Source organism: Trachypithecus francoisi, unplaced genomic scaffold (genome assembly GCF_009764315.1).
Source record: "Trachypithecus francoisi isolate TF-2019V2 unplaced genomic scaffold, Tfra_2.0 Lachesis_group13, whole genome shotgun sequence".
In the NCBI taxonomy this organism is placed as follows: domain Eukaryota; kingdom Metazoa; phylum Chordata; class Mammalia; order Primates; family Cercopithecidae; genus Trachypithecus; species Trachypithecus francoisi.
Window position 1 is genome coordinate 75,912,384 of NW_022681458.1, and position 23,804 is coordinate 75,936,187.

Below are 23,804 nucleotides of genomic sequence, written 5' to 3' on the forward strand. Positions count from 1 at the left end.
AGATATGCCAGTAAAGGAGTTCTTTGTAGGCAACTCCACCATCTACGACAGTGTTCAACATGTACTTGAAAAGCGTGTGTCATATGGTGTAGCTGGGTGCAATTATAGTTTGTTATTACCATTGTTCCCATCTACAGTGGGAGCCTTAGTGATATAGCAAAGATGTTTTTCTTTGGTTAGCTATAGATATAATGTGTTAAATTATCCCACTATGATTGCTTTTTTTTCTAAACCTTCTTTTAGTGTCATCAGTTTTGCTTTATATGTTTTGATGACCCATTGTTTTGGACATACAGATGTACACTTGTAGTATTGATCCCTCTATTATTATGAACTATCCTAAGTTATGTATCTTGCCTAATTTGATACTAGCTTTCTTTTTATTAGAATTCACATGTTAAATCTTTTTGTTCTGAACATATTCTTGACCTTCTCCTTTCTACAATTAGGGCTCATCTGCTCTTTATTGATACAGCAGCTCTGTGATGCCTTTAAAAACAAATGATTTTAAAACTTTGTACTGTTTTTCTGGTTCTTTGCAGTATGATCATTGGTCTGGTGAAATCTACTATACCCATGCTAATTGAAGTGGAGGCTTTTGTACATCTTTTTATTATATTTCACATTATGTACCTGAATAATTGAATAATAAATAAATACATGTAACAAAATAAAAATTTTTAAGAACTTTATCTTTATAATCTTTATGGACTCATTTACACCACAATTGGTTCAATTAAAAGTCATAAAATCTATTGTTATTTTGTATTTACTTCCATTTAACAGTACGTTTCAAGAATCACATCATTCCTAATGCTATCCCTGTGTGTGATGCTCCCCTTCCTGTGTCCAAGTGATCTCATTGTTCAGTTCCCACCTATGAATGAGAACATGCGGTATTTGGTTTTCTGTTCTTGCGATAGTTTGCTGAGAATGATGGTTTCCAGCTACATCCATGTCCCTACAAAGGACACGAACTCATCCTTTTTTATGGCTGCATAGTATTCCATGGTGTATATGTGCCACATTTTCTTAATCCAGGCTGTCACCGGTGGACATTTGGGTTGATTCCAAGTCTTTGCTATTGTGAATAGTGCCACAATAAACATACGTGTGCATGTGTCTTTATAGCAGCATGACTTATAATCCTTTGGGTATATCCCCAGTAATGGGATGGCTGGGTCAAATGGTATTTCTAGTTCCAGATCCTTGAGGAATCGCGACACTGTTTTCCACAATGGTTGAACTAGTTTACAGTCCCACCAACAGCGTAAAAGTGTTCCTATTTCTCCACATCCTCTCCAGCACCTGTTGTTTCCTGATTTTTTCATGATTGCCATTCTAACTGGTGTGAGATGGTATCTCATTGTGGTTTTGATTTGCATTTCTCTGATGGCCAGTGGTGATGAGCATTTTTTCATGTGTCTGTTGGCTGTATGAATGTCTTCTTTTGAGAAGTGTCTGTTCATATCCTTTGCCCACTTTTCGATGGGGTTGTTTGTTTTTTTCTTGTAAATTTGATTGGGTTCTTTATAGGTTGTGGATATTAGCCCTTTGTCAGATGAGTAGATTGCAAAGATTTTCTCCCATTCTGTAGGTTGCCTGTTCACTCTGATGGTAGTTTCTTTTGCTGTGCAGAAGCTCTTTAGTTTAATGAGATCCCATTTGTCAATTTTGGCTTTTGTTGCCGTTGCTTTTGGTGTTTTAGACATGAAGTCCTTGCCCATGCCTATGTCCTGAATGGTACTACCTAGGTTTTCTTCTAGGGTTTTTATGGTATTAGGTCTAACATTTAAGTCTCTAATCCATCTTGAATTAATTTTCGTATAAGGAGTAAGGAAAGGATCCAGTTTCAGCTTTCTACTTATGGCCAGCCAATTTTCCCAGCACCATTTATTAAATAGGGAATCCTTTCCCCCTTTCTTGTTTTTGTCAGGTTTGTCAAAGATCAGATGGCTGTAGTTGTGTGGTATTATTTTTGAGGACTCTGTTCTGTTCCATTGGTCTATATCTCTGTTTTGGTACCAGTACCATGCTGTTTTGGTTACTGTAGCCTTGTAGTATAGTTTGAAGTCAGGTAGCGTGATGCCTCCAGCTTTGTCCTTTTGACTTAGGATTGTCTTGGCAATGCAGGCACTTTTTTGGTTCCATATGAACTTTAAAGCAGTTTTTTCCAATTCTGTGAAGAAAGTCTTTGGTAGCTTAATGGGAATGGCATTGAATCTATAAATTACCTTGGGCAGTATGTCCATTTTCACAATATTGATTCTTCCTATCCGTGAGCATGGTATGTTCTTCCATTTGTTTGTGTCCTCTTTTATTTCACTGAGCAGTGGTTTGTAGTTCTCCTTGAAGAGGTCCTTTACATCCCTTGTAAGTTGGATTCCTAGGTATTTTAGTCTCTTTGAAGCTATTGTGAATGGGAGTTCATTCGTGATTTGGCTCTCTGTCTGTTACTGGCATATAAGAATGCTTGTGATTTTTGCCCATTGATTTTGTATCCTGAGACTTTACTGAAGTTGTTTATTAGCTTAAAGAGATTTTGGGCTACGATGATGGGGTTTTCTAAATATACAATCATGTCATCTGCAAACAGGGACAATTTGACTTCTTCTTTTCCTAACTGAATACCCTTGATTTCTCTTTCTCTTGCCTCTTTTTGGCCCTAGCCAGAACTTCCAACACTATGTTGAATAGGAGTGGTGAGAGAGGGCATCCCTGTCTTGTGCCAGTTTTCAAAGGGAATGCTTCCAGTTTTTGCCCATTCAGTATGATGTTGGCTGTGGGTTTGTCATAAATAGCTCTTATTATTTTGAGATATGTTCCATCAATACCGAATTTATTGAGAGTTTTTAGCATGAAGAGCTGTTGAATTTTGTCAAAGGCCTTTTCTGCATCTATTGAGATAATCATGTGATTTTTGTCTTTGTTTCTGTTTATATGCAGGATTACGTTTATTGGTTTACGTATGTTGAACCATCCTTGCTCCCAGGGATGAAGCCCACTTGATTAGGAGATATACCTAATGTAAATGACGAGTTAATGGGTGCAGCACACCAACATGGCACATGTATACATATGTAACAAACCTGCACGTTGTGCATATGTACCCTAGAACTTAAAGTATAATTAAAAAAAAAAAGGAATCACATCATTCTTTATACGGGACTATTTTAATCCTTGCTTACTTTTTATCCTTTTATGTGTATTGATATTGAAAGTCTGCCTGCCTGTTTTCAGTGCTAATGCTTTCAATGACATGATCAGACTTTACATATTCCATAGTCAAATTAAGGTTGACATTAAAACTGAGAAGCTTTGGAGAAACAATTATAGTTTTAATTAATCTTCAGTATTTCAACTGGTTTACCTGATAGCCTTATGTATTTCTAAAGACATTTTAAAAACATATCTGTTTCTCTATGAGTAAGTGGCATATATCTGTGAATTGCTACCTGGAATTACAGATAAGATTCATGTCAGATGTGACTAAAGTTTTATCTCTTAAGTTTGATTAACTGATTTTGGAGGGGTTTTTTGGATTGCTATTTAAAACAGTTATGAAGCTAGGTTCAGCCAATATAAGAACTAGTTCTGGAATCAATTAATGATGTCTGTCATAGGCATGGGGTCAAATAATAATACTTATGGATTGTGTCAATAAATACAAGCATAGTGAACCAGCTCTGGGGCCTACAGCCTCTGACTGTGCTCACCATATGCCTATTAGATATGAAATTTTGTTCCCTTCTATGTCAAAAGAGTTTTTAGAAATTACCTCTACACCTAATCCTTATATGTTTATTTTTAACCACAGGCTTTTGAAGATATATATATTGATCAGAGAAAGACAATTAAAATTTTATTAGAATATGCTGACATGATCTTCACTTACATCTTCATTCTGGAAATGCTTCTAAAATGGATGGCATATGGTTTTAAAGACTATTTCTCTAATGGCTGGTACAGGCTGGACTTCGTGGTTGTTATTGTACGTATTTCAAAGAAAATTTAAAAGACTATTTGATTTACTTTTTCTTCCTCAGTCTTACTCTTTCACTTCCTGTCAGTTTATTATATCTTTCCTTTCCCTCTCCATCTACATTATTGGTATACGACACCTTTCTTAGTTTATAATATTTAACATCTATCATTTTCTTCTCATTCCAAAATTTTAAAAGCTCAGCACTTTATTCCTGGATTATTATAATAATCACCTTGAATTTACTGCTAACCATGTAAGTTTGTTACATAATATCTTGATGATATCAGCACCCTAAAGTCTTTCTTTTGTTGGCTTAACTCTTAAATCATATATCACAATTAGACTACTTATGATGTTCACAAGTGTGGGGCTGATCCAAGCTCCCCAAATTTCTCACTTAGATCTCTACAATAGATTCCAAAGTGGTGTCCTTGCTTCTGCCCTGCACACCTTCATTCTGTTTTCCACATAGCAAGCAGAGTAACTGTTGTGAAATGGAAGTCAGCTCATGTCACTTCTCTTGAAACCTTATGATAAACACCCATCTCATTCAGGGTAAAATCAACAATCTTTGCAATCAGTGCTCTACAAGTATCTGTGTAATCCAAATATATTCCCTGTTATGCTCCCTTTCCCCTGTCCAAGTCTATTTACTGATCCACCAGCACCAACTTTCATGGAGCACTTCAAATATGCCAAGATTATTTTCTTCTTAGTGCCTGTGTACTTATTTTTCCTCCAACTGGAACCTTGGCTGGCATTGATGCCTTAGCCAAAATGAAACCTTTGACGGTCTTTCCTTACAACACTATTTAAACTACAACCACTCCAATGCTCCCTTTCTCTTTGTCTGCTTCCTTCATCTCCATACCCCTTATTAATATTGTATCATTTGTTCATTTATTTTGTTTATTGTCTGTTTTCTCCCACTAACATATAAGTTGCATTAGGGTACAATTTTTTCTTAGTTTTCTTCCCTCCTTTAAGTCCTGTGCCTAGAACAATTTCTGTCACATTAGAAGGTTCTCCGTGTTTTTGTTGAATGAATGAATGGCTCTCTATTCTATAAATAATGATAGAAGCTCCTCAACCTACAATTAATGATTTAAAATAGCTGACCTCTCTTTCCTAAGTTTGCTCTTTCAAATTAGCCTTTTGCTCTAGCCAAACCATACTATGCCTGCGACTCACCTTCTTGTTTCCTAGTCATTGTTCTGTGTCCAGATTCCTTCATGCTTATGAAAATAATACCCAAAGTTCAAAGCCTACTTCAAGGCTGTCTCTTTAGTAAAGGGTAAAAACAAGAAAATTTTCATAATGTTGACTTGAAAATGTAGAAATATCTGAAAATATAATAAAAGTTAATCTTAGCTTTACCACCTTAGTCAGTATTTATGAACATTTATTAACCTTGACTATATTTACTTTTAAAATTTACCTTTGTATCTGATTATACTTTTTGTAATGCGTGTACTTTTGACTTAACAATATTCGTATCTTCTTTGATGCTTATCCTCTGAAAGCCTATCTTGTATATTTTCTTAACCATATTTGTATATGAATGCATTTGTAAATATATTTCTTATTTTGTTTTAATGAATATCTGCATACGATTACTGTCTTACAAGTAATTATGAAACTGATTCTTAATCTAATTTCAAACTAAAAACAGATGTCACTATAAATCGTTGATCATAGAGTATAAAATATATAACTTTTATTTATCTCACTAAAATACATTCCTTATTACCAAAAAATAATGTAGTTTTATCTTTTTAAAGTGATTTTAACACTAAATGATTTTCTTATAACTTTCTGTAAGTGATTATTAATGTATTTTGAAATATATGTAAAAATAATTCACAAATTTACTGGTAAGTTTTTGCTGTATATATCTGTTGTAATAAATGAAAAGTTTATTTTATTTTACATGTTATATTGATTAATATGGAATCCTATTCACTTTTTTAAAAAAAATATATAGGTGTTTTGTCTTAGCTTAATAGGCAAAACTCGGGAAGAACTAAAACCACTTATTTCCATGAAATTCCTTCGGCCCCTCAGAGTTCTATCTCAATTTGAAAGAATGAAGGTAAGAGATAAGTTTCTAAGCTATATCTACAGATTTTTATTTGTAATTACTAAATTTGCACAAATTGGGAAGCTTTGTTTTCTTCTCATTTGTACCTTTAACAGTATTAATACAACAAAAATCTTACATTTCATTGCTTAGAAACAGAGAGGAATAGGTACATTTATTAAGATTCTACGTTCTTATTCCTCATAAAGTATAAAAACCAATACGGACAAGTAAAAGAAACTAGTATTTGAGAGAGAAAATATAATTTTAAAAGTATATTTCTACCCCATATACATATGCATATTAATGAAATTGTCTCCATTTTAAAAATACAATTGTTAGAAAATGGAACTTGGATTAGTTAACAAACTTTAACATTATACAAACATTGTATACCCTAAGTGGTTACTCACTGAATGAAAGAAAAGTTTGAATTTTAAGATAAATTTAATTTTTTTAATGTCACAATCACAAGCGATGTCCTGTCTTCATCACTCACATGTTAAAACCTCTTCTGAACAATGTAAAGAAAATAGATTGAATATTATAAAATGGCCAGTGTCTGAACAATGTAAAGAAAATAGATTGAATATTATAAAATGGCCAGTGTTCAGTCTTTTGTACCTGAAATGGAAATCGCATAATGCTGGACTTAATAGAAAAATAATGGAGTCTCTGACCACCACAAGTAGTATAAGTATGTAGCTACACAGTGACCCATTGTATACAGAAATGACAGAACACATTGAAATGTACCTTTTATTTTATTTTATAATACATTTATGTGTGTTTGCATTTTTATTTACATAGATTTTTTTATACCAGTCTGCCTCTTTACTACCTCATATCACATATTCATTGCTATGGTAGAACCTAGTGAGAAAATTATTAACGTTTAACCTTTATCTCTGTAGTTTATACATTATATATTACATTTAAACTGTTATTGATTAAGAAACCATAACACTTAAACTCTTTCCACTTGGTAAAAAGTGAATGTTTATTTTTCTCTCAAAATTTGAGTGATTATTATACATACAAACAGAAATATAAGTAATTAAAAATATGTATTTTATTTAAAAAATAATTTCAGAAATTTTAATAATTTCACTTTTATATGATTGTATAAAGTACTTAAGTACATTAATTATATTTGTATATATATACTTAGTCCATGATTCATGATAATATTCTTGTAATTCATACAAATGTGTCGTTGACTCATAATAATAGTGCTTAGGCCTGATCTGTTTGTTAAATACATTTGATTTATTTGTGTTGTGAAATTAATATTTTGATTATGTGGTAAATACATAAAAATTCCAAATGTGAACAAAATCCCAATTATACACCTCAGAAACAAAAAATCTAAAATAGTAATTGTAACATATAATATCTTAAGAAACAGACTTCATTAACCATATCATGAAGATCCACAAGGTGGTGATATTCCCCAGTGCTTTTAAACCAAAATAAGGTGGAAAATAAGCTGAAAATAAGGTGGTTGAATGGTTCGATAAGATTGAAGTTAAAATGACAAAACAGCCTGGGCACGGTGGCTTACACCTGTAATCCTAGCAGTTTGGGAGACCAAGACGAACAGATCGCTTGAGCTCAGGAATTTGAGACGAGCCCGGGTAACACAGTGAGACCCTGTCTCTACAAAAAATACAAAATAGCCAGGTGTGGTGTGTGCACCTGTAGTCCCAGCTACTTGAGATGCTGAGGTGAGATGAAGTGAGAGGATCACCTGAGCCTGGGAGGTCAAGGCTGCAGTGAGCTGACATTGCTCCACTGCACTCCAGACTGAGTGACAGAGACTATCTCAGAAAAAAAAAAAAAAAAAGACAGCCACCTTTCCAGTATAAATACTGTTCAGTGATAGGAAAACATTATAGAATATTGTAACATGTAAACTACAGAGGGCCTATTTACTCAAAATACACACACACACACACACACACACACACACACACACCCCTAAGTAAGTATGTAACTAAAATAAACTCTTTTTTATTTTCGAAAAATGAGATAATACCAGTTCTTTTTCCTAATAAGTTTAGACATATAGGGAGGAAAAAAAGTAACACAATCAGCAAGTTGTCTGCCCCAATTTAGAGAAAAGCAGGAAGAGATTTGCCAGGGAAACTGACTCTTTCAGAAATTAGGCCCTGTACTATTTAATGCTGTACATTCATTAGAATGGCAATGAGACAATGGCTGTGGACAATTCAAGGTCAGGAAAACAGTAGCCAGGCTTAGAGCAAAGTCGGGTTCAGACCTGAAGCCTCATCTCAACCTCTGGAAGTTCTGTAAATTATCGCTGAAGATATATCGTAGAGTATATTAGGAAGCCACATGCTTATAAAATTAATGATTTATGTATTTAATAAGTTTAAGATCTTAGGTGCTATCTACTTTTCAAATATATGTATCAACTATATCCACTCTTTTTATTCGCTATATGTGGATTTTCTAAAAGACATAGCATTTTTCTTTAGCAGAACCATTAATGGACCTTTCAAAATATTTAAAAGTATTAACAAAAGATCTAGTTTTAGAAATAAAAGTGTTACTGAAATCATAGTTAAAAGCCAAAATATTAATTCAAAGACGGACAACTATGGAATATCAGCAAGAATATGCAGGCAAAAGGATTAGTATCTAGTAATGACTGAAGGAAGGAAAGGTTAGAATGGCAGAAAACGAATCAATGGTGCCTCGGGAAGAAAGTGAAAGAAGGTCAGGAAAGGGAAAGCAAAAGTATAAAATAAAGAGAGGCCGGGCACAGTGGTTCACGCCTGTAATCCCATCACTTTGGGAGGCCAAGGTGGGTGGATCACCTGAGGTCAGGAGTTCAAGACCAGCCTGACCAACATGGTGAAACCCTATCTCTACTAAAAACAAACAAACAAACACACACACACACACACACACACACACACAAACAAAAAGAAGCTAAGAGAAAAATAAGTAGTGGAAATAGTAAAACATATTATTATATTAGATATAGCAACTGATTTGCATTTGCCTTAGCAGCTTCAGTGGAGTAATAAGAATACAATTCTGATTTGAATTTTAAAGAGTGAGGTCAGTTGAGGAAATAATGACAGTGATTATAGATTATTACTGGTGTTCAAGTTTAGGTGGTGGATTCATCTCCCAGGCTTCCTACTCTGGAGTGATTCCCCAGTGACACCAAATGGTTCAGTGATGATTGAATCTTTGTGAAGTACAGCAACCCATTTAGTTTCCTGAAGCAATATCTTCCCATGGCTTCATTGACAGTACAATCTATTGGTCTTCTGATTCCTCTGACTACTCTTTCACATACTCTATTTCACTTAAAATATATAATATATATATTTTAAGATAACCTCATACATACACATGGGTTCAATTATCTTGAATGATCATTTCTGGCACAATACGGGAAATCAATAAGCATATATACACACACACACACACACACACACATTGAGTCAGCAAAATAATTATTTTTACTAGTATTTGTACTAATCAGCTCTATTGTCATTTAATGATTTTTTAGTACAAACATTTTAAGAATATCTAGATTTGAATGTATTTTCTTTTTTTTTTTTGGATGGAGTCTGGCTCTGTCGCCCAGGCTGGAGTTCAGTGGTGCTATCGCTGCTCACTGCAAGCTCCGCCTCCTGGGTTCAAGAGATTCTCCTGCCTCAGCCTTCCAAGTAACTGGGACTATAGACACCCACCACCACGCCCGGCTAATTTTTTGTATTTTAAGTAGAGAAGGGGTTTCACCATGTTAGCCAGGATGGTCTCGATCTCCTGACCTGGTGATCCACCCGCTTCGGCCTCTCAAAATGCTGGGATTACAGGCATGAGCCACCATGCCTGGCCCGATTTGATTGTATTTTCTAAATAAAAATTGAATTGCTATTTAGGTTATTCCAGTACCAGTAAGTGGGCTGTTAAATCTTTAGATACAGCCTTTTAAGGTTTTTAAAAAATATGTAATTATATCAATTAGTATTTTTCAAACTGATCAAAAACTAAAACAGTTTCAGATTTCCTATCTAAAGTTTACATTCTTTATATATGCCAGGTGGTTGTGAGAGCTTTGATCAAAACAACCTTACCTACTTTGAATGTGTTTCTTGTCTGCCTGATGATCTGGCTGATTTTTAGTATCATGGGAGTAGACTTATTTGCTGGCAGATTCTATGAATGCATTGACCCAACAAGTGGAGAAAGGTTTCCTTCATCTGAAGTCATGAATAAGAGTCAGTGTGAAAGCCTTCTGTTTAATGAATCCATGCCATGGGAAAATGCAAAAATGAACTTTGATAATGTTGGAAATGGTTTCCTTTCTCTGCTTCAAGTAGTAAGTACACTTTTGACTTTTTCTTATTAATTATATATCATCCATATTGTAGGTTGAATGCAAAGGGCAAAATATGGGTGATTAATACATTTGGTTATAAAATATTTTAGCGATTAGTAGATAAATGTAATGGGACATACAACTATCAGGGGAACCCGCCCCCAGTATTTCAATGTAGGTTCCTTCTATTTTCCATGTCAGCTGGCTGAGAAATAAAGAAAAAGAGTACAAAGAGAGGAATTTTACAGCTGGGCCACCGGGAGTGACATCACATATTGGTAGGACCATGGTGCCCACCTGAGCCTTAAAACCAGCATGTTTTTATTAAGGATTTCAAAAGGGGAGGGGGTGTACAAACAGGGAGTAGGTCACATGCTTCAAGGGGCAAAAAGCGGAACAAAGATCACATGCTTCTGAGGCAACAGGACAAGGACAAAATCAGAACTCCTGATGAGGGTCTATATGTTCAGCGATGCACATATTGTCTTGATAAACATCTTAACAGAAAACAGAGTTCAAGAGCAGAGAATCTGTCTGACCAAAAATTTACCAGGATGGAGTTTCCCAATCCTAGTAAGCCTGAGGGTACTGCAGGAGACCAGGGCTTATCTCAGTCCTTATCTCAACTGCATAGGACAGACATTCCCAGAGTGGCTGTTTATAGACCTCCCCGCAGGAATGAATTCCTTTCCCAGAGTATTAATATCAATATTCCTTACTAGGAAAAGAATTTAGTGTATCTTCCCTACTTACACATCCGTTTATAGACTGTCTGCAAGAAGAAAAATATGGCTCCTTTTTGCCCAACCCAGCAGGCAGTGAGACCTTATGGTTGTCTTCCCTTGTTCCCTAAAACTTGCTGTTATTCTGTTCTTTTTCAAGGTGCACTGATTTCATATTGTTCAAACACATATGTTTTACAATCAGTTTGTACAGTTAACACAATTATCACAGTGGTCCTGAGGTACCAGTGAGATGTACATCCTCAGTTTATGAAGATAACAGGATTAAGAGATTAAAGTAAGACAGGTGTAAGAAATTATAAAAGTATTAATTTGGGAACTGATAAATGTCCATATTAAAACGAAATCTTCACAATTTATGTTCCTCTACCATGACTCCAGCCGGTCCCTACATTCGAGGTCCCTGACTTCCTGCAACATACAACACTAGGCTAATTTAAAGAGACAGGCCAGACGCGGTGGCTCATGCCTGTAATCCCAGCACTTTGGGAGGCCGAGGTGGGCAGATCATGAGGTCAAGAGATCAAGACCATCCTAGCCAACATGGTGAAACCCCATCTCTGCTAAAAATACAAAAATTAGCTGGGTGTGGTTGTGCACGCCTGTGGTCCCAGCTACTTGGGAGGCTGAGGCAGGAGAATCGCTTGAACCTGGCAGGTGGAGGTTGCAGTGAGCCGAGATCATGCCACTGAACTCCAATCTGGTGACAAAGTAAGACACTCTCTCAAAAAAAAAAAAAAGAGACAAAAGTTAAATACTGTCCCTGCCCCATTGGATGAAGGAAGTGGAGATGCAAGTAAATTTAACAGAGGAAATACAGATACTGGCCCACACTATTTTTACCACCACTGATCAGGTTATAGGGTAATGTATTAGTCAGGGTTTCCCTAGAGGGACAGAACTAATAGGATATATATATCTTATTATATATATATAATACATATCCTATTATATATTATCCTATATAATATATATTATATATCCCATATGTTATTTATCCCATTATATATTATATATTATCCCATATAATAATATATATTCTATATATATTTTGTGTGTGTATGAATATATATATATATATATATATATATCCCATTAGTTCTGTCCCTCTAGGGAACCCTGACTAATACATTACCCCATAACTCGATCAGTGGTGGTAAAAATAGTTTGGGCCAGTATCTGTATTTCCTCTGTTAAATTTACTTGCTTCTCCACTTCCTTCATATATATATATATATATAATATACATGTATATATAGGATATATATGTGAATATATATACACACACATATATAATATATATGTATATATAGGATATATAGTGAATATATATACACACACACATATATATATAAAGGGGAGTTTATTAAGTATTAACTTACATGATCAGTGATCACAGGGTCCCACAATAGGCTGTTTGCAAGCTTGAGAAGCAAGGAGAGCCAGTCCGAGTCTCAAAACTGAAGAATTTGGAGTCCAATGTTTGAGGGCAGGAAGCATCCAGCGTGGGAGAAAAATATAGGCTGGGAGTCTAGGCCAGTCTCGTCTTTTCACATTTTCCTGCCTGCTTTATATTTGCTGGCAGCTGATTAGATTGTGTCCACTAGATTAAGGGTGGGTCTGCCTTCCCCAGCCCACTGACTCAAATGTTAATCTCCTTTGGCAACACCCTCACAGACATGCCCAGGATCACTACTTTGTATCCTTCAATCCAATCATGTTGACAGTCAGTATTAACCATCACAGGTAATAATTATTTGGTCCAATCCAAGTCGCTACTTTTTATCTCTTTAGCATTTTGAGGAACTGCTACTCAGTGACTCAGTATCTAGCAGATGTGAAGAGTTGAACAATTCCTCTTATGTCTCTCACAGAAAAGAAAATGTATAGCAGCTACAAGCCACCATGACACATGGCCGCATGTATTTATTTACCATTTATATATTTGTTTCCCTATTTATCTTTTTCTAGTCATACTATCTTAAAATATTTTGTTACTAACTACAAATAAACTAAGTACTTGAAATAGTTGTTAACAGACAATATAATAATGAAAATGTTGAGAATCCCAATTACACAGTATATGGAAGTGTGGCAAACCTATGTCAAATGTTTCAGTGCACTAATAACAGATTGAGATTTTACTTTTTATTTGCCAGGAAGCATAAATTTTAAATGCATGTCATTTTTACAGGCAACATTTAATGGATGGATCACTATTATGAATTCAGCAATTGATTCTGTTGCTGTAAGTATAATATCATTTTAAAGTCATTGTTAGGATACAAGCAAAGTCATTTTTGCAATTTGAGCACAGGACACCAGTAATAATGAATAGAAATTAAACGCTTTTCAGATTGGATATTTCATTGGCAGTGAAATTCTTCCAGAGTTATTATATACAATGATTGAGGTCCCATAGGCTCATTTGAAAGGTTACCAGATTTTTGCAACAATGGTTAAATGAATGAAATGAACTTTAACATTCATACAAAGCAATGATATCCTTTTGCCAAAGAGCAAAAAGAAAACAGTTTCTTAGGTAGCATTGTTGGGTTTTCTTGTCATAAATTGTTTTATAAAACTTGTTTTAAAAAGCCGGTATCAATAATTTGCTTATTTTAAACTTCTAGGTAAATATACAGCCTCATTTTGAAGTCAACATCTACATGTATTGTTACTTTATCAACTTTATTATATTTGGAGTATTTCTCCCTCTGAGTATGCTGATTAGTGTTATTATTGATAATTTCAACAAGCATAAAATAAAGATAAGTATAAATATTATTTGTTTATCCAATGTCTGAGGAAATCAGGCATATGCATAAATATATAAATGCCCTGCTTCAAATAATTGGCTTTGCATTCAGCTTAATGTCATTTTTATTTGACATGCATCTTAAAAAATCATGATTAATGTTCCTGCACTTTGATGAACATTGCCAAAATGTTCATCTTTACATTGACTTTTAAATCCAAAATATGTACTACACGGTCAAGTTTGAAAGTTAAAAAGTATAAGTGTCTGTGCAAAAATTACAAGTGTTTTGAAAATAATGATGTACTGAAAAATAAATACTGTAAGTAAAATTTTCTATCTTAACAAATATGTGAAGAGTTCCAGAAAAAAAGCACTCTTTTACCCACTGTTATATTTAAAGCCTTCACAGTCAGCCAGCATGGACATCTTTCTAAGTTAGAGTAGTTCTTTCTGCTAGAAGTAGAGAGAGTCATAAATCCTAATTGGGTGGCCTAAGTAGGAGTGCTTGAACCCGAAAAGACAGAGTTCAGAGATGGAATTGAGTAACTACTGTTTCATGCCATTTCTAAAAAGCGACTTCCTTCAGGGCCTCCACAAATGCAAACGACTAAAAAGACATGTAAGTCGAGTTGTTTTACACAGGCACCTAATCTCTTTTGGGAAGCCTTCCAAAAAAGTCACAGGAAAGAACAGTTTAATTTTGAAATTTTATCTTCAGCCATGTAATCAAACTTTAGCCATGTGTAAAATCTGATACAGTAGACCCTCCTTATCCAAGGGGACTTTATTCCAAGACCTCCAGTGGATGTCTGAAACTGCAGGGTAGTACCTAACCTGATTGCTGTAAATCAAAACATGTTTCTGTCCACGTTAAGATGGCTTTTCCATGACTAAGGCTTATCATGCACTGTGGCCATTTGCAATTTGAAGTATAACAGCAAATCAAGCATACATTTATTTTTCATTCTTCACAATTTCATGGACAGAAGATTCATTCATACCATAGATTTGGCAGCCTCAGCATATATATATATATATTTTTTTCTTTCCTTAAGTCAAGCACTTTCACCTTTTCTCTTAAAGGAAGCACTTTGCAGCTTCCTTTTGGCATATTCGAATGCCAGCATCACTTCTCTTCCATTTTGGGGGTTATTATTAATTAAAATAAGGATTATTTGAACATAATCGCTGCGATAACAGAGATAGCTGCAAAGTGACTAATGTGTGGGTGGCAAAGACTGAGTGGATATGCTGGACAAAGGGATGATTCACATTCCAATTTCCACAGAGCAGGATGGCACAAGATTTCATCACACAACTCAGACCCACATGAAATTTAAAATGTATTAACTATTTATTTTTAGGATTTTTCAAGCAATAATTTCCAACTGTGGTTGACCATGGCTAACTGACGCTGTGGAAAGTGAGACTTCAGATAAGGGGGGACTACTGTATATCACTCTTGAGTCTCCACCAATGAAATAGGAGTAGACAGCTGAGTGATCAAATGTGATTTTGATTGGATGCTTCAGCTTTCTACGAATATCAACCCTGTAGGATAACATACTAAGATTTGCTTCTAGGCTTCCAATTGGAGTTTGCCATCAATTTAATCGAGCAGGTCCTGATTTAGAGCAGTGACAATTTCTAATTCCTACATGACATTATTCACTTCACATATATTACATAAGATACTGAAATTAGCACTATAAACACAAAAATTAATAAGTCCTCAAACGTGCTATGAAGAAGCAAGCACAAGGTACTTTTGGAATAATAGTAAAAAAAATCTTCTGATAGTATTTGAAAATAAAGCAATATACAGTCATATAAAAATGATCACATATGATCATTTCTGTTTATTTCTGCTTATTAAAAGATACAAATCAACTTTTCCTTTAGCTGTTGAACTCAACCTTTCTTAGTAAATATTTCCAGATATCCCCTGCTGTTTCTCCTTTGCCCTCTTCTACAACGCTATGTGAAAATAGAGTTGACGCTTCCCTAACAGAGTGCACTTAGAGATTACTGAATTTCTGTCACTATCGGCATGAATTCTGTATGTGCTTTTTATGGATTTTTGGGCAGAAAGTCAGACATGTTCAAACATGATTTCATTCACTGCAGTTAAGCCTTTTTTTAGAAGAGTAAATCAATAATTGCCAAGTCTTTAAAATACATACTAATATAAGGAAAAATTTGGATTAAGTGTGATTTTAATATATTTTTCTTTCCTTTCTTTACCTGGGAGGCTCAAATATCTTTATCACGGTTAAACAGAGAAAACAGTACCGCAGGCTGAAGCAGTTAATGTATGAGGACTCTCAAAGACCAGTACCTCGCCCACGAGTAAGAAAATGTCTAGATTTTTTGAAACTTCAATGGAGGTGTTTTTTATATATTATTTTAAAAGCCTTAACAAATGCTTTTGACAAAATTGTTGTGTCCCTTAGCAAAGCTTTTCATGGTCATTTTGTTTGTTTGTTTGTTTGTTTTTACTATATGTTATAGTTTGGCAAAAATTTGGATTCACACTCTCATTTATTTTGGGAAGAAAGTTGTAGAGTATAAACATCATATATATGTATATGTATCCTATTAATGGGACTATTACACCTGTTTTTTTACCTACAGAACAAACTCCAAGGATTCATTTTTGACTTGGTAACAAGCCAAGTTTTTAATGTCATTGTTATGGTTCTTATATGTTTCCAAGCAATAGCCATGATGATAGACACTGAAGATCAGAGTCTAGAAATGTACATTGCTCTCTACTGGATTAACTCAATTTTTGTTATGCTGTATACTATGGAATGTATACTGAAGCTCATCGCTCTCCGTTGTTTTTATTTCACCATTGTGTGGAATATTTTTGATTTTATGGTGGTTATTTTCTCCATCACAGGTGAGATTTTCTTTTGTCAAATTTTTATTCATAATAATATTAATTCAAGCAAGCTCTTACACTAAATATCTCATGAAATATAGTCTCCTAATAAGCGAAACAGATAGGGATCTTTTTTTATTTTCAACAGGAATGCTTCACATTTGTATTCATACATGTACCACCCATGCCTGATAGAGATAAGATGTTCAAAAATATTTCTTGGACTAATAACATAGACTTTGCATCACAAGCCACCAGGTGAATGTTTAGTCACCCCTTCATTCTGTAATATACATTAATTTTCTAGATGACACTTGAAAGATCTTTATGCCTTAGAATGATGTAACCTTTCAAGTCTGTTATTATTTCCTTCCCTCTAATCTCTAAAACTATTTATAACTTATACAATACTAGAGTTTCAGGCTTTAATAAATTTGTTGCTTGTTTTCTCTTACTTTGGAGATCTGTCTCTTATTTAATAAAGATACTTGATAATTCTCTTTGTGAATAAAAGCTGTATTATATACAAAAAATTCAGTAGTAAATAAGATAGGTGTAATTTCTGTGTACACATAGCTTACAGTCTATTAAAGGATATAGATAATTAAACAGTACATTTTAATATGTGCTATTAAGGTTATGGTAGGGAAGGCACAGGGTGCTGCAGCAGCATAGCAGAAGGAGGTCACCTAATCAGTGAGTAGAGGTCAGAGAAAACTTTATGGAAGACGTGAAATCTAATTAGAGACTTTTCAGATAATGAGATAGCCAAGCAAAGAATTTAGTGTCAAAGAGTTTCGGGCAGAGAGATGTTTGTCTGCTTCCCCATAACACACATATTATGATGTAAGTTCCATGAGAGTAGGAACAATATTTAAGTTTACTGCATCAAGCACTATTCTATGTATTGAGTAGTAGAAAATGTAGATAAACTGTTTGCTCAGATGTGCTTCCAAATATTCACTCATTCAGTTGATAGTGGAAACAATGCACCTAACTACTGAAAAAAACCGTAAGTTTCAGAAAAGAAGAAACTATCAGAAAAACTGATAGAAAAGTACATAAAGACAAGAGGGAGCTGATAGGAAGAAGGCTGAGGAAGGATGGAATTAGAGTCCTGTAAGACTGAAGGGGACTTCATCAGAGAACTGGAAGGAAAAGCAATTGCAGTCAGAGAGAAAGCAGTTTGAATTTGAAGTTTCAGAAGGCAAGGTATCCTGGGTCCAGAATGTGATTATAAATGTGGATTTGTAAAATGATGGAGAAGAATATAATAACTTGAGAAGACCAAAGACAGAAAGTAGCTTTTAAATGGACTGTTGATGGTAGATGCTAAGGTGAAATGAGAGAGATTGAGTCAATTATTGAAGTATTCAATGAATATGAATGAAGAATGAGTAGACTATAGAGCCAAGGAATGGTAGGAAATGATATAGCTGAAAGGCATGATCCACAGTGTCAAAAATCTCTTTCTTTATAAAGATAATAGGAAGGAAAAGTGACCAGAAATCACATTGAAAAGAAAGAAAGATACATATTTTTTCTTTCTAATCTGAGGAAAGTGGAGTGGGGAAGAATGAGCTCCCTGTATTTGAGAGGGTTGCAAGGGAAATAGAGGCTTCAAGATAGAGCCAGATTTAGCCATCATCCTCTGTAAACTAAAACAGGAACAGAAATCCAAACACTACATATTCTTACTTATAAGTGGGAGTTGAACAATGAGAACACATGGACACTGAGGGGAACAACACACACCAGGGCCTGTTGGAGGGTGGGGCGTGAAGGGAAGGAACTTAGAGGACTGGTCCATAGGGGCAGCAAACCACCATGGCACATGTATCCCTATGTAACAAACCTACATGTTCTGCACATGTATCCTGGTGTTTCTTTTTAGAAGAAATAAAGAAAAACAAAAATTAAAAAAAGAACCTTCCCCGCCCCCAAAAAAAGAGATTGGGTTAAAAAATTAGTGATGAGAATGCAGAGGAATTTATTCGCAATTTAGTGATACTTCCATCATAATGAAAGAATTTGGAAGGTTGAAGGGAAATGAGAATTTGGGTCAGAGTAGAAGATTCACTAAAGCAATATAGAGATAGGGTATTGATAGGATAGAACATCAGCGAGAAATGTTATCTTAGGCAGAGACCAAGTTTAACAGAAATGTGAGACGTGATTCCTCCAGATTCAACAAACCTACCATATCATTTAGAAGTCTCTTGGGATTCTTCCTTCCACTACCTTCTCAACTCGAAATAAACAACATTCTCTCTAATACTTCCAGAGAACATGTCTTTAATGTAATTATAATTTTAACTTGTTTGATAGTTCTTATGTTAATCACTGCCATACTCCCCTCATCTAACTACCACAGCTACAAAAAAGTTCTAAAAAAAAAAAGACTTATTTATTCAACTCATATTTAAAGTTCCTGGAGCCCCAGTACTATTTATGAAATAAAGAAATTAAATTACAATCTATGAATCATGGAATGCCAGACATTTCTGTAATTGTATTTACCAGTTAGGTCTTTCTGTTTTATAATTATTTTAAATGTCTATCACTAGTTTCTAAATTATAAGGATCCCGAAGACAGAAATCATGTCATTCATCTTTGCATATTGATGTGATATATTTATTGGGCATTCAATAAAGGTTACATAGAACTAAATTTCTTGATCCAATAGCAATAAAAAATTATGACTATTGTCCTACATTACAGAATCAGGTAATCTGTAATTCCACAACTACTTGATCTATACTACTCTTAGATTATGTTACAGAAAAATAATCTTCCAAATTTAGCTAGATACCCTAAGCATTGATACAGTTGGTGTTTGGCTGACCCAAACTTTCAACATACTAACTGTTAAATGAGAATGATTAGTAAAATAGAAGGGATCAATAAAGGATTAATAAAATATAGGGAAAAGCGATTAAGTGTAAAATAATTTATAGTCCTCAAAATACAATTGTGTTTGAATAATTGTATAGCCTGCTTTATCTTTTCCCACCCCCAGGACTATGTCTGCCTATGACAGTAGGATCCTACCTTGTGTCTCCTTCATTTGTGCAACTGATACTTCTCTCACGGATCATTCACATGCTGCGTCTTGGAAAAGGACCAAAGGTGTTTCATAATCTGATGCTTCCTTTGATGTTGTCCCTCCCAGCATTATTGAACATCATTCTTCTCATCTTCCTGGTCATGTTCATCTATGCCATATTTGGAATGTACAATTTTGCCTATGTTAAAAAAGAAGCTGGAATTAATGATGTGTCTAATTTTGAAACCTTTGGCAGCAGTATGCTCTGCCTTTTTCAAGTTGCAATATTTGCTGGTTGGGATGGGATGCTTGATGCAATTTTCAGCAGTAAATGGTCTGACTGTGATCCTGATAAAATTAACCCTGGGACTCAAGTCAGAGGAGATTGTGGGAACCCCTCTGTTGGGATTTTTTATTTTGTCAGTTATATCCTCATATCATGGCTGATCATTGTAAATATGTATATTGTTGTTGTCATGGAGTTTTTAAATATTGCTTCTAAGAAGAAAAACAAGACCTTGAGTGAAGATGATTTTAGGAAATTCTTTCAGGTATGGAAAAGGTTTGATCCTGATAGGACCCAGTACATAGACTCTACCAAGCTTTCAGATTTTGCAGCTGCTCTTGATCCTCCTCTTTTCATGGCAAAACCAAACAAGGGCCAGCTCATTGTTTTGGACCTCCCCATGGCTGTTGGGGATAGAATTCATTGCCTCGATATCCTACTTGCTTTTACAAAGAGAGTTATGGGTCAAGATGTGAGGATGGAGAAACTTCTTTCAGAAATAGAATCAGGGTTTTTGTTAGCCAACCCTTTTAAGATCACATGTGAGCCAATTACGACTACTTTGAAACGAAAACAAGAGGCAGTTTCAGCAACCATCATTCAACGTGCTTATAAAAATTACCGCTTGAGGCGAAATGACAAAAATACATCACACATTCATATGATAGATGATGACAGAGATGTTCACGCTACTAAAGAAGGTGCCTATTTTGACAAAGCTAAGGAAAAGTCACCTATTCAAAGCTAGATCTAATCCCACTTACCACCTCTTTGCATATTTCTTCACATATCTGAAAAATGTTGAAAGCCTAAGCCAGGAATAAAAGATCAGAAAAAGTAGAGATAAGAATCAATTCTTTACAACCCATGGTAATTAAGCTTATATTCACAAGACTTCATGCCAATTCACTTTTTAGCATTATATCTAACAAATCCAGAGAACCCTTAATATTGCTGCAGTGAGTTTAAAGTGGGTTAAAGTGGCCATTTGACAATCTCATGTTTGTTTTCTCTATATGGCTTATATGATGTGTGCCTTCTAGGGAATGAAGGGAAGTGGCGATAGAGATCAGCAGCAGCAGCAGGGGCTTTCTTTTATATTTTATGTATAATTTAATGGGCTTCAAGTCACCACTATTAAGACTTACAAGTAAGCAAATACTTTCCTGATGTGGGATGGTGAAATGCTACTGGCTATTAAATCATAAACTTGCCTAGACAAATGCCAATTGGAAGAAAGGAGAGAGCAGTTTTTAGAAAGTGCCTTTGAGATCAGCCTCAGAGATTCTTGGGCTGATTAAAGTTGCATTTGAAAAAGATTGGTTGAAGCTCTATGTTTATTTTTGTATATTCTTGTTTCCTTTTCATTATGGAACTGGGAATGAATAGGATTTCACTGTGCTCGAGCTCCTGGTTTCTCATCTCTGGCTAGTTCCACCTAAGCTCTGGCTCTCGAACAGGACAGATTCATAAAACAAGAAGCATAAAGGAGAGTTATGGCCTATTGAGGACCGCGCTGCGGGTGGTGAAGAATGAACAGACACAAGAGACAAAGACAAACAGAGAACATGGCGGCCGCGCACAGAGCCTCCGCCTCACATAAACCTCACGTCAGCGGAAATAACACAATGCAAAACAAACTTTCTCTACCCAGATGTAACCTTCTGCTTAGTTCCTTGTCTCTAGGCTCTTCCTTATTTGTCTGCCTTCTTGGCGCCTACTGGAGTTCATTAAAAGTTCAACTGGAGATCCTGTCCTTGAGCTCTATCTATTCTTAGCATATCGTTTTCAATGGCCCCTGCAATGGCCTACATTTTTTTTGCATTTTCTTCTCATTTACACTTATTTTTTAAAAAAGCATACATTTACTAAAATGATGTAATAGATAATATGTTAATAGACTCAAGTTTTACCTTATTATGAAATTGATGTATTTTTACCAGTTATTTCTAATGTAACATTGAATATATAAGATCTGACAAATGTATGTTTAAATATGAATTAGAAGAGTTGAGAGCTACCATTATGTACAGGGATTCTCAGAATGTCTTGACCCTTAACTGGGAAGTTGTGGCAACTTTAAGGTACTTTTTACTGTACGTTATAATTCTTTATAACTTAGAGAAAGATAATGGTCAAACTATGAGAACTATGAATTAGGAGATAAAAGTTTAAATTTGTTGTTGTTTTATAACATTAGTATGTACAAGTGAATTTTCCCTTATATATTTACATTTTCAAGGTTTTTAATCTTATATACATCAATACTCTATAAAATGTTTTATGTTCAAAGAACTGTAAAATCCTAAACATTAGTTTTCACTATTGAAATCATTATTATTATTATTATTATTTTTTTTTTTTTGAGACAGAGTCTCACTGTGTCTCCCAGACTGGAGTGCAGTAGCGCGATCTCGACTCACTGCAAGTTCCAGCTCCCAGGTTCACGCCATTCTCCTGCCTCAGCCTCCCGAGTAGCTGGGACTACAGGCGCCTGCCACCACGCCCAGCTAATTTTTTGTATTTTTAGTAGAGACGAGGTTTCACCGTGTTAGCCAGGATGGTCTCGATCTCCTGACCTTGTGATCCACCCGCCTCGGCCTCCCAAAGTGCTGGAATTACACGCGTGAGCCACCACGCCCGGCCTGAAATTATTTTTTAAATATAGACATAAGTAGTTGTCCTTTGACTTATTCATATAAATATAGTCGTTTACTTACATGTAGTTTGAGATTCTGCAAGTTATTCCGACTGTATGAAGACTGATTTCAATGAGGCTACTAAGTCCTAAAAGATTCAGAAAGAAAATTTATATATTATTGATTTAAATGTCATCCTTTAAATATGTTGTGTGACATTCAATATAATTTATGTATCAGTAATTGTATTTTATTCTGAATGCATGATCTCAAGCCTTAACTATTGTAATCTTTTTTTGCCCGTCAGAAATTGAATAACCTAACCAAGATGCCTTTAGGGGATGCCCTAAATGAATGTAATTTCAGGATGTTTTTTTCCTCTCTAAGTGTTGCTTCCCTTTCTCCCCCTGCTCTCCGTTATGTTATGGGGACCAGTGAGGAACCAGTGTTGACTTGGTGAAAGTGTGACAGCTGGTGCTTTAAGCTTCTCTGTTTTCTATTTCTTGGGAATCCTTTACTGTAGAAACTGCTTCAGATACTTGAACTGAATCATAACTTGCTTCTGTAGATTGCATAAAGACAACAAACTGATTTTAGTTTGAAAAGTATGTCTTTTACTTGTAAACCTTGTTTGCCAGTTAGCTTCCAAAAGCTGTGTAAAGAGTTATTTTTAACAAAGTCTTAACAATATGTTACTTTTTAGATACTATAGAAAATAATAAATATAACTTGTAAACCACATTAAGCTGTGTTTGTTTTTAATTTGATAAATCATGTTGGCAACTTTGTGTAATTTACTTTTTAAAAATAAGCTTTACATTGAAGTTTGTTAATTCAGGCTTAAAACTGGAAACAGTTGTGCTCTCTTTAGATCACATAATTTTGTAAAACAAATTTTAGTAAGCTTACCAGAGGCCCCTACACATTAACAAGATGTAAAAAGATCACTCTTCTCATCAAAATTATAATGATAATTTTACTAGATATATTTTCGTATTATTAGAATTTGC

At 34.8% G+C, this 23,804-nt stretch overlaps 1 protein-coding gene across 2 annotated transcripts in view; it reads left to right on the forward strand.

Moving 5' to 3' along the window:
• SCN7A (sodium voltage-gated channel alpha subunit 7) overlaps positions 1–21,771 on the forward strand; it is a 92,552-nt gene extending 70,781 nt beyond the window's left edge. For both annotated transcript variants that reach the window (XM_033231247.1, XM_033231245.1), the window contains 8 exons: positions 3,818–3,991; positions 5,970–6,077; positions 10,153–10,431; positions 13,369–13,422; positions 13,808–13,945; positions 16,180–16,284; positions 16,570–16,840; positions 19,843–21,771. In XM_033231247.1, the coding sequence (XP_033087138.1) occupies positions 3,818–3,991; positions 5,970–6,077; positions 10,153–10,431; positions 13,369–13,422; positions 13,808–13,945; positions 16,180–16,284; positions 16,570–16,840; positions 19,843–20,903 (2,190 nt within the window). In that variant the 3' untranslated portion in view covers positions 20,904–21,771. The remainder of the gene's footprint in view (positions 1–3,817; positions 3,992–5,969; positions 6,078–10,152; positions 10,432–13,368; positions 13,423–13,807; positions 13,946–16,179; positions 16,285–16,569; positions 16,841–19,842) is intronic.
• Positions 21,772–23,804: the final 2,033 nt, after the last annotated feature.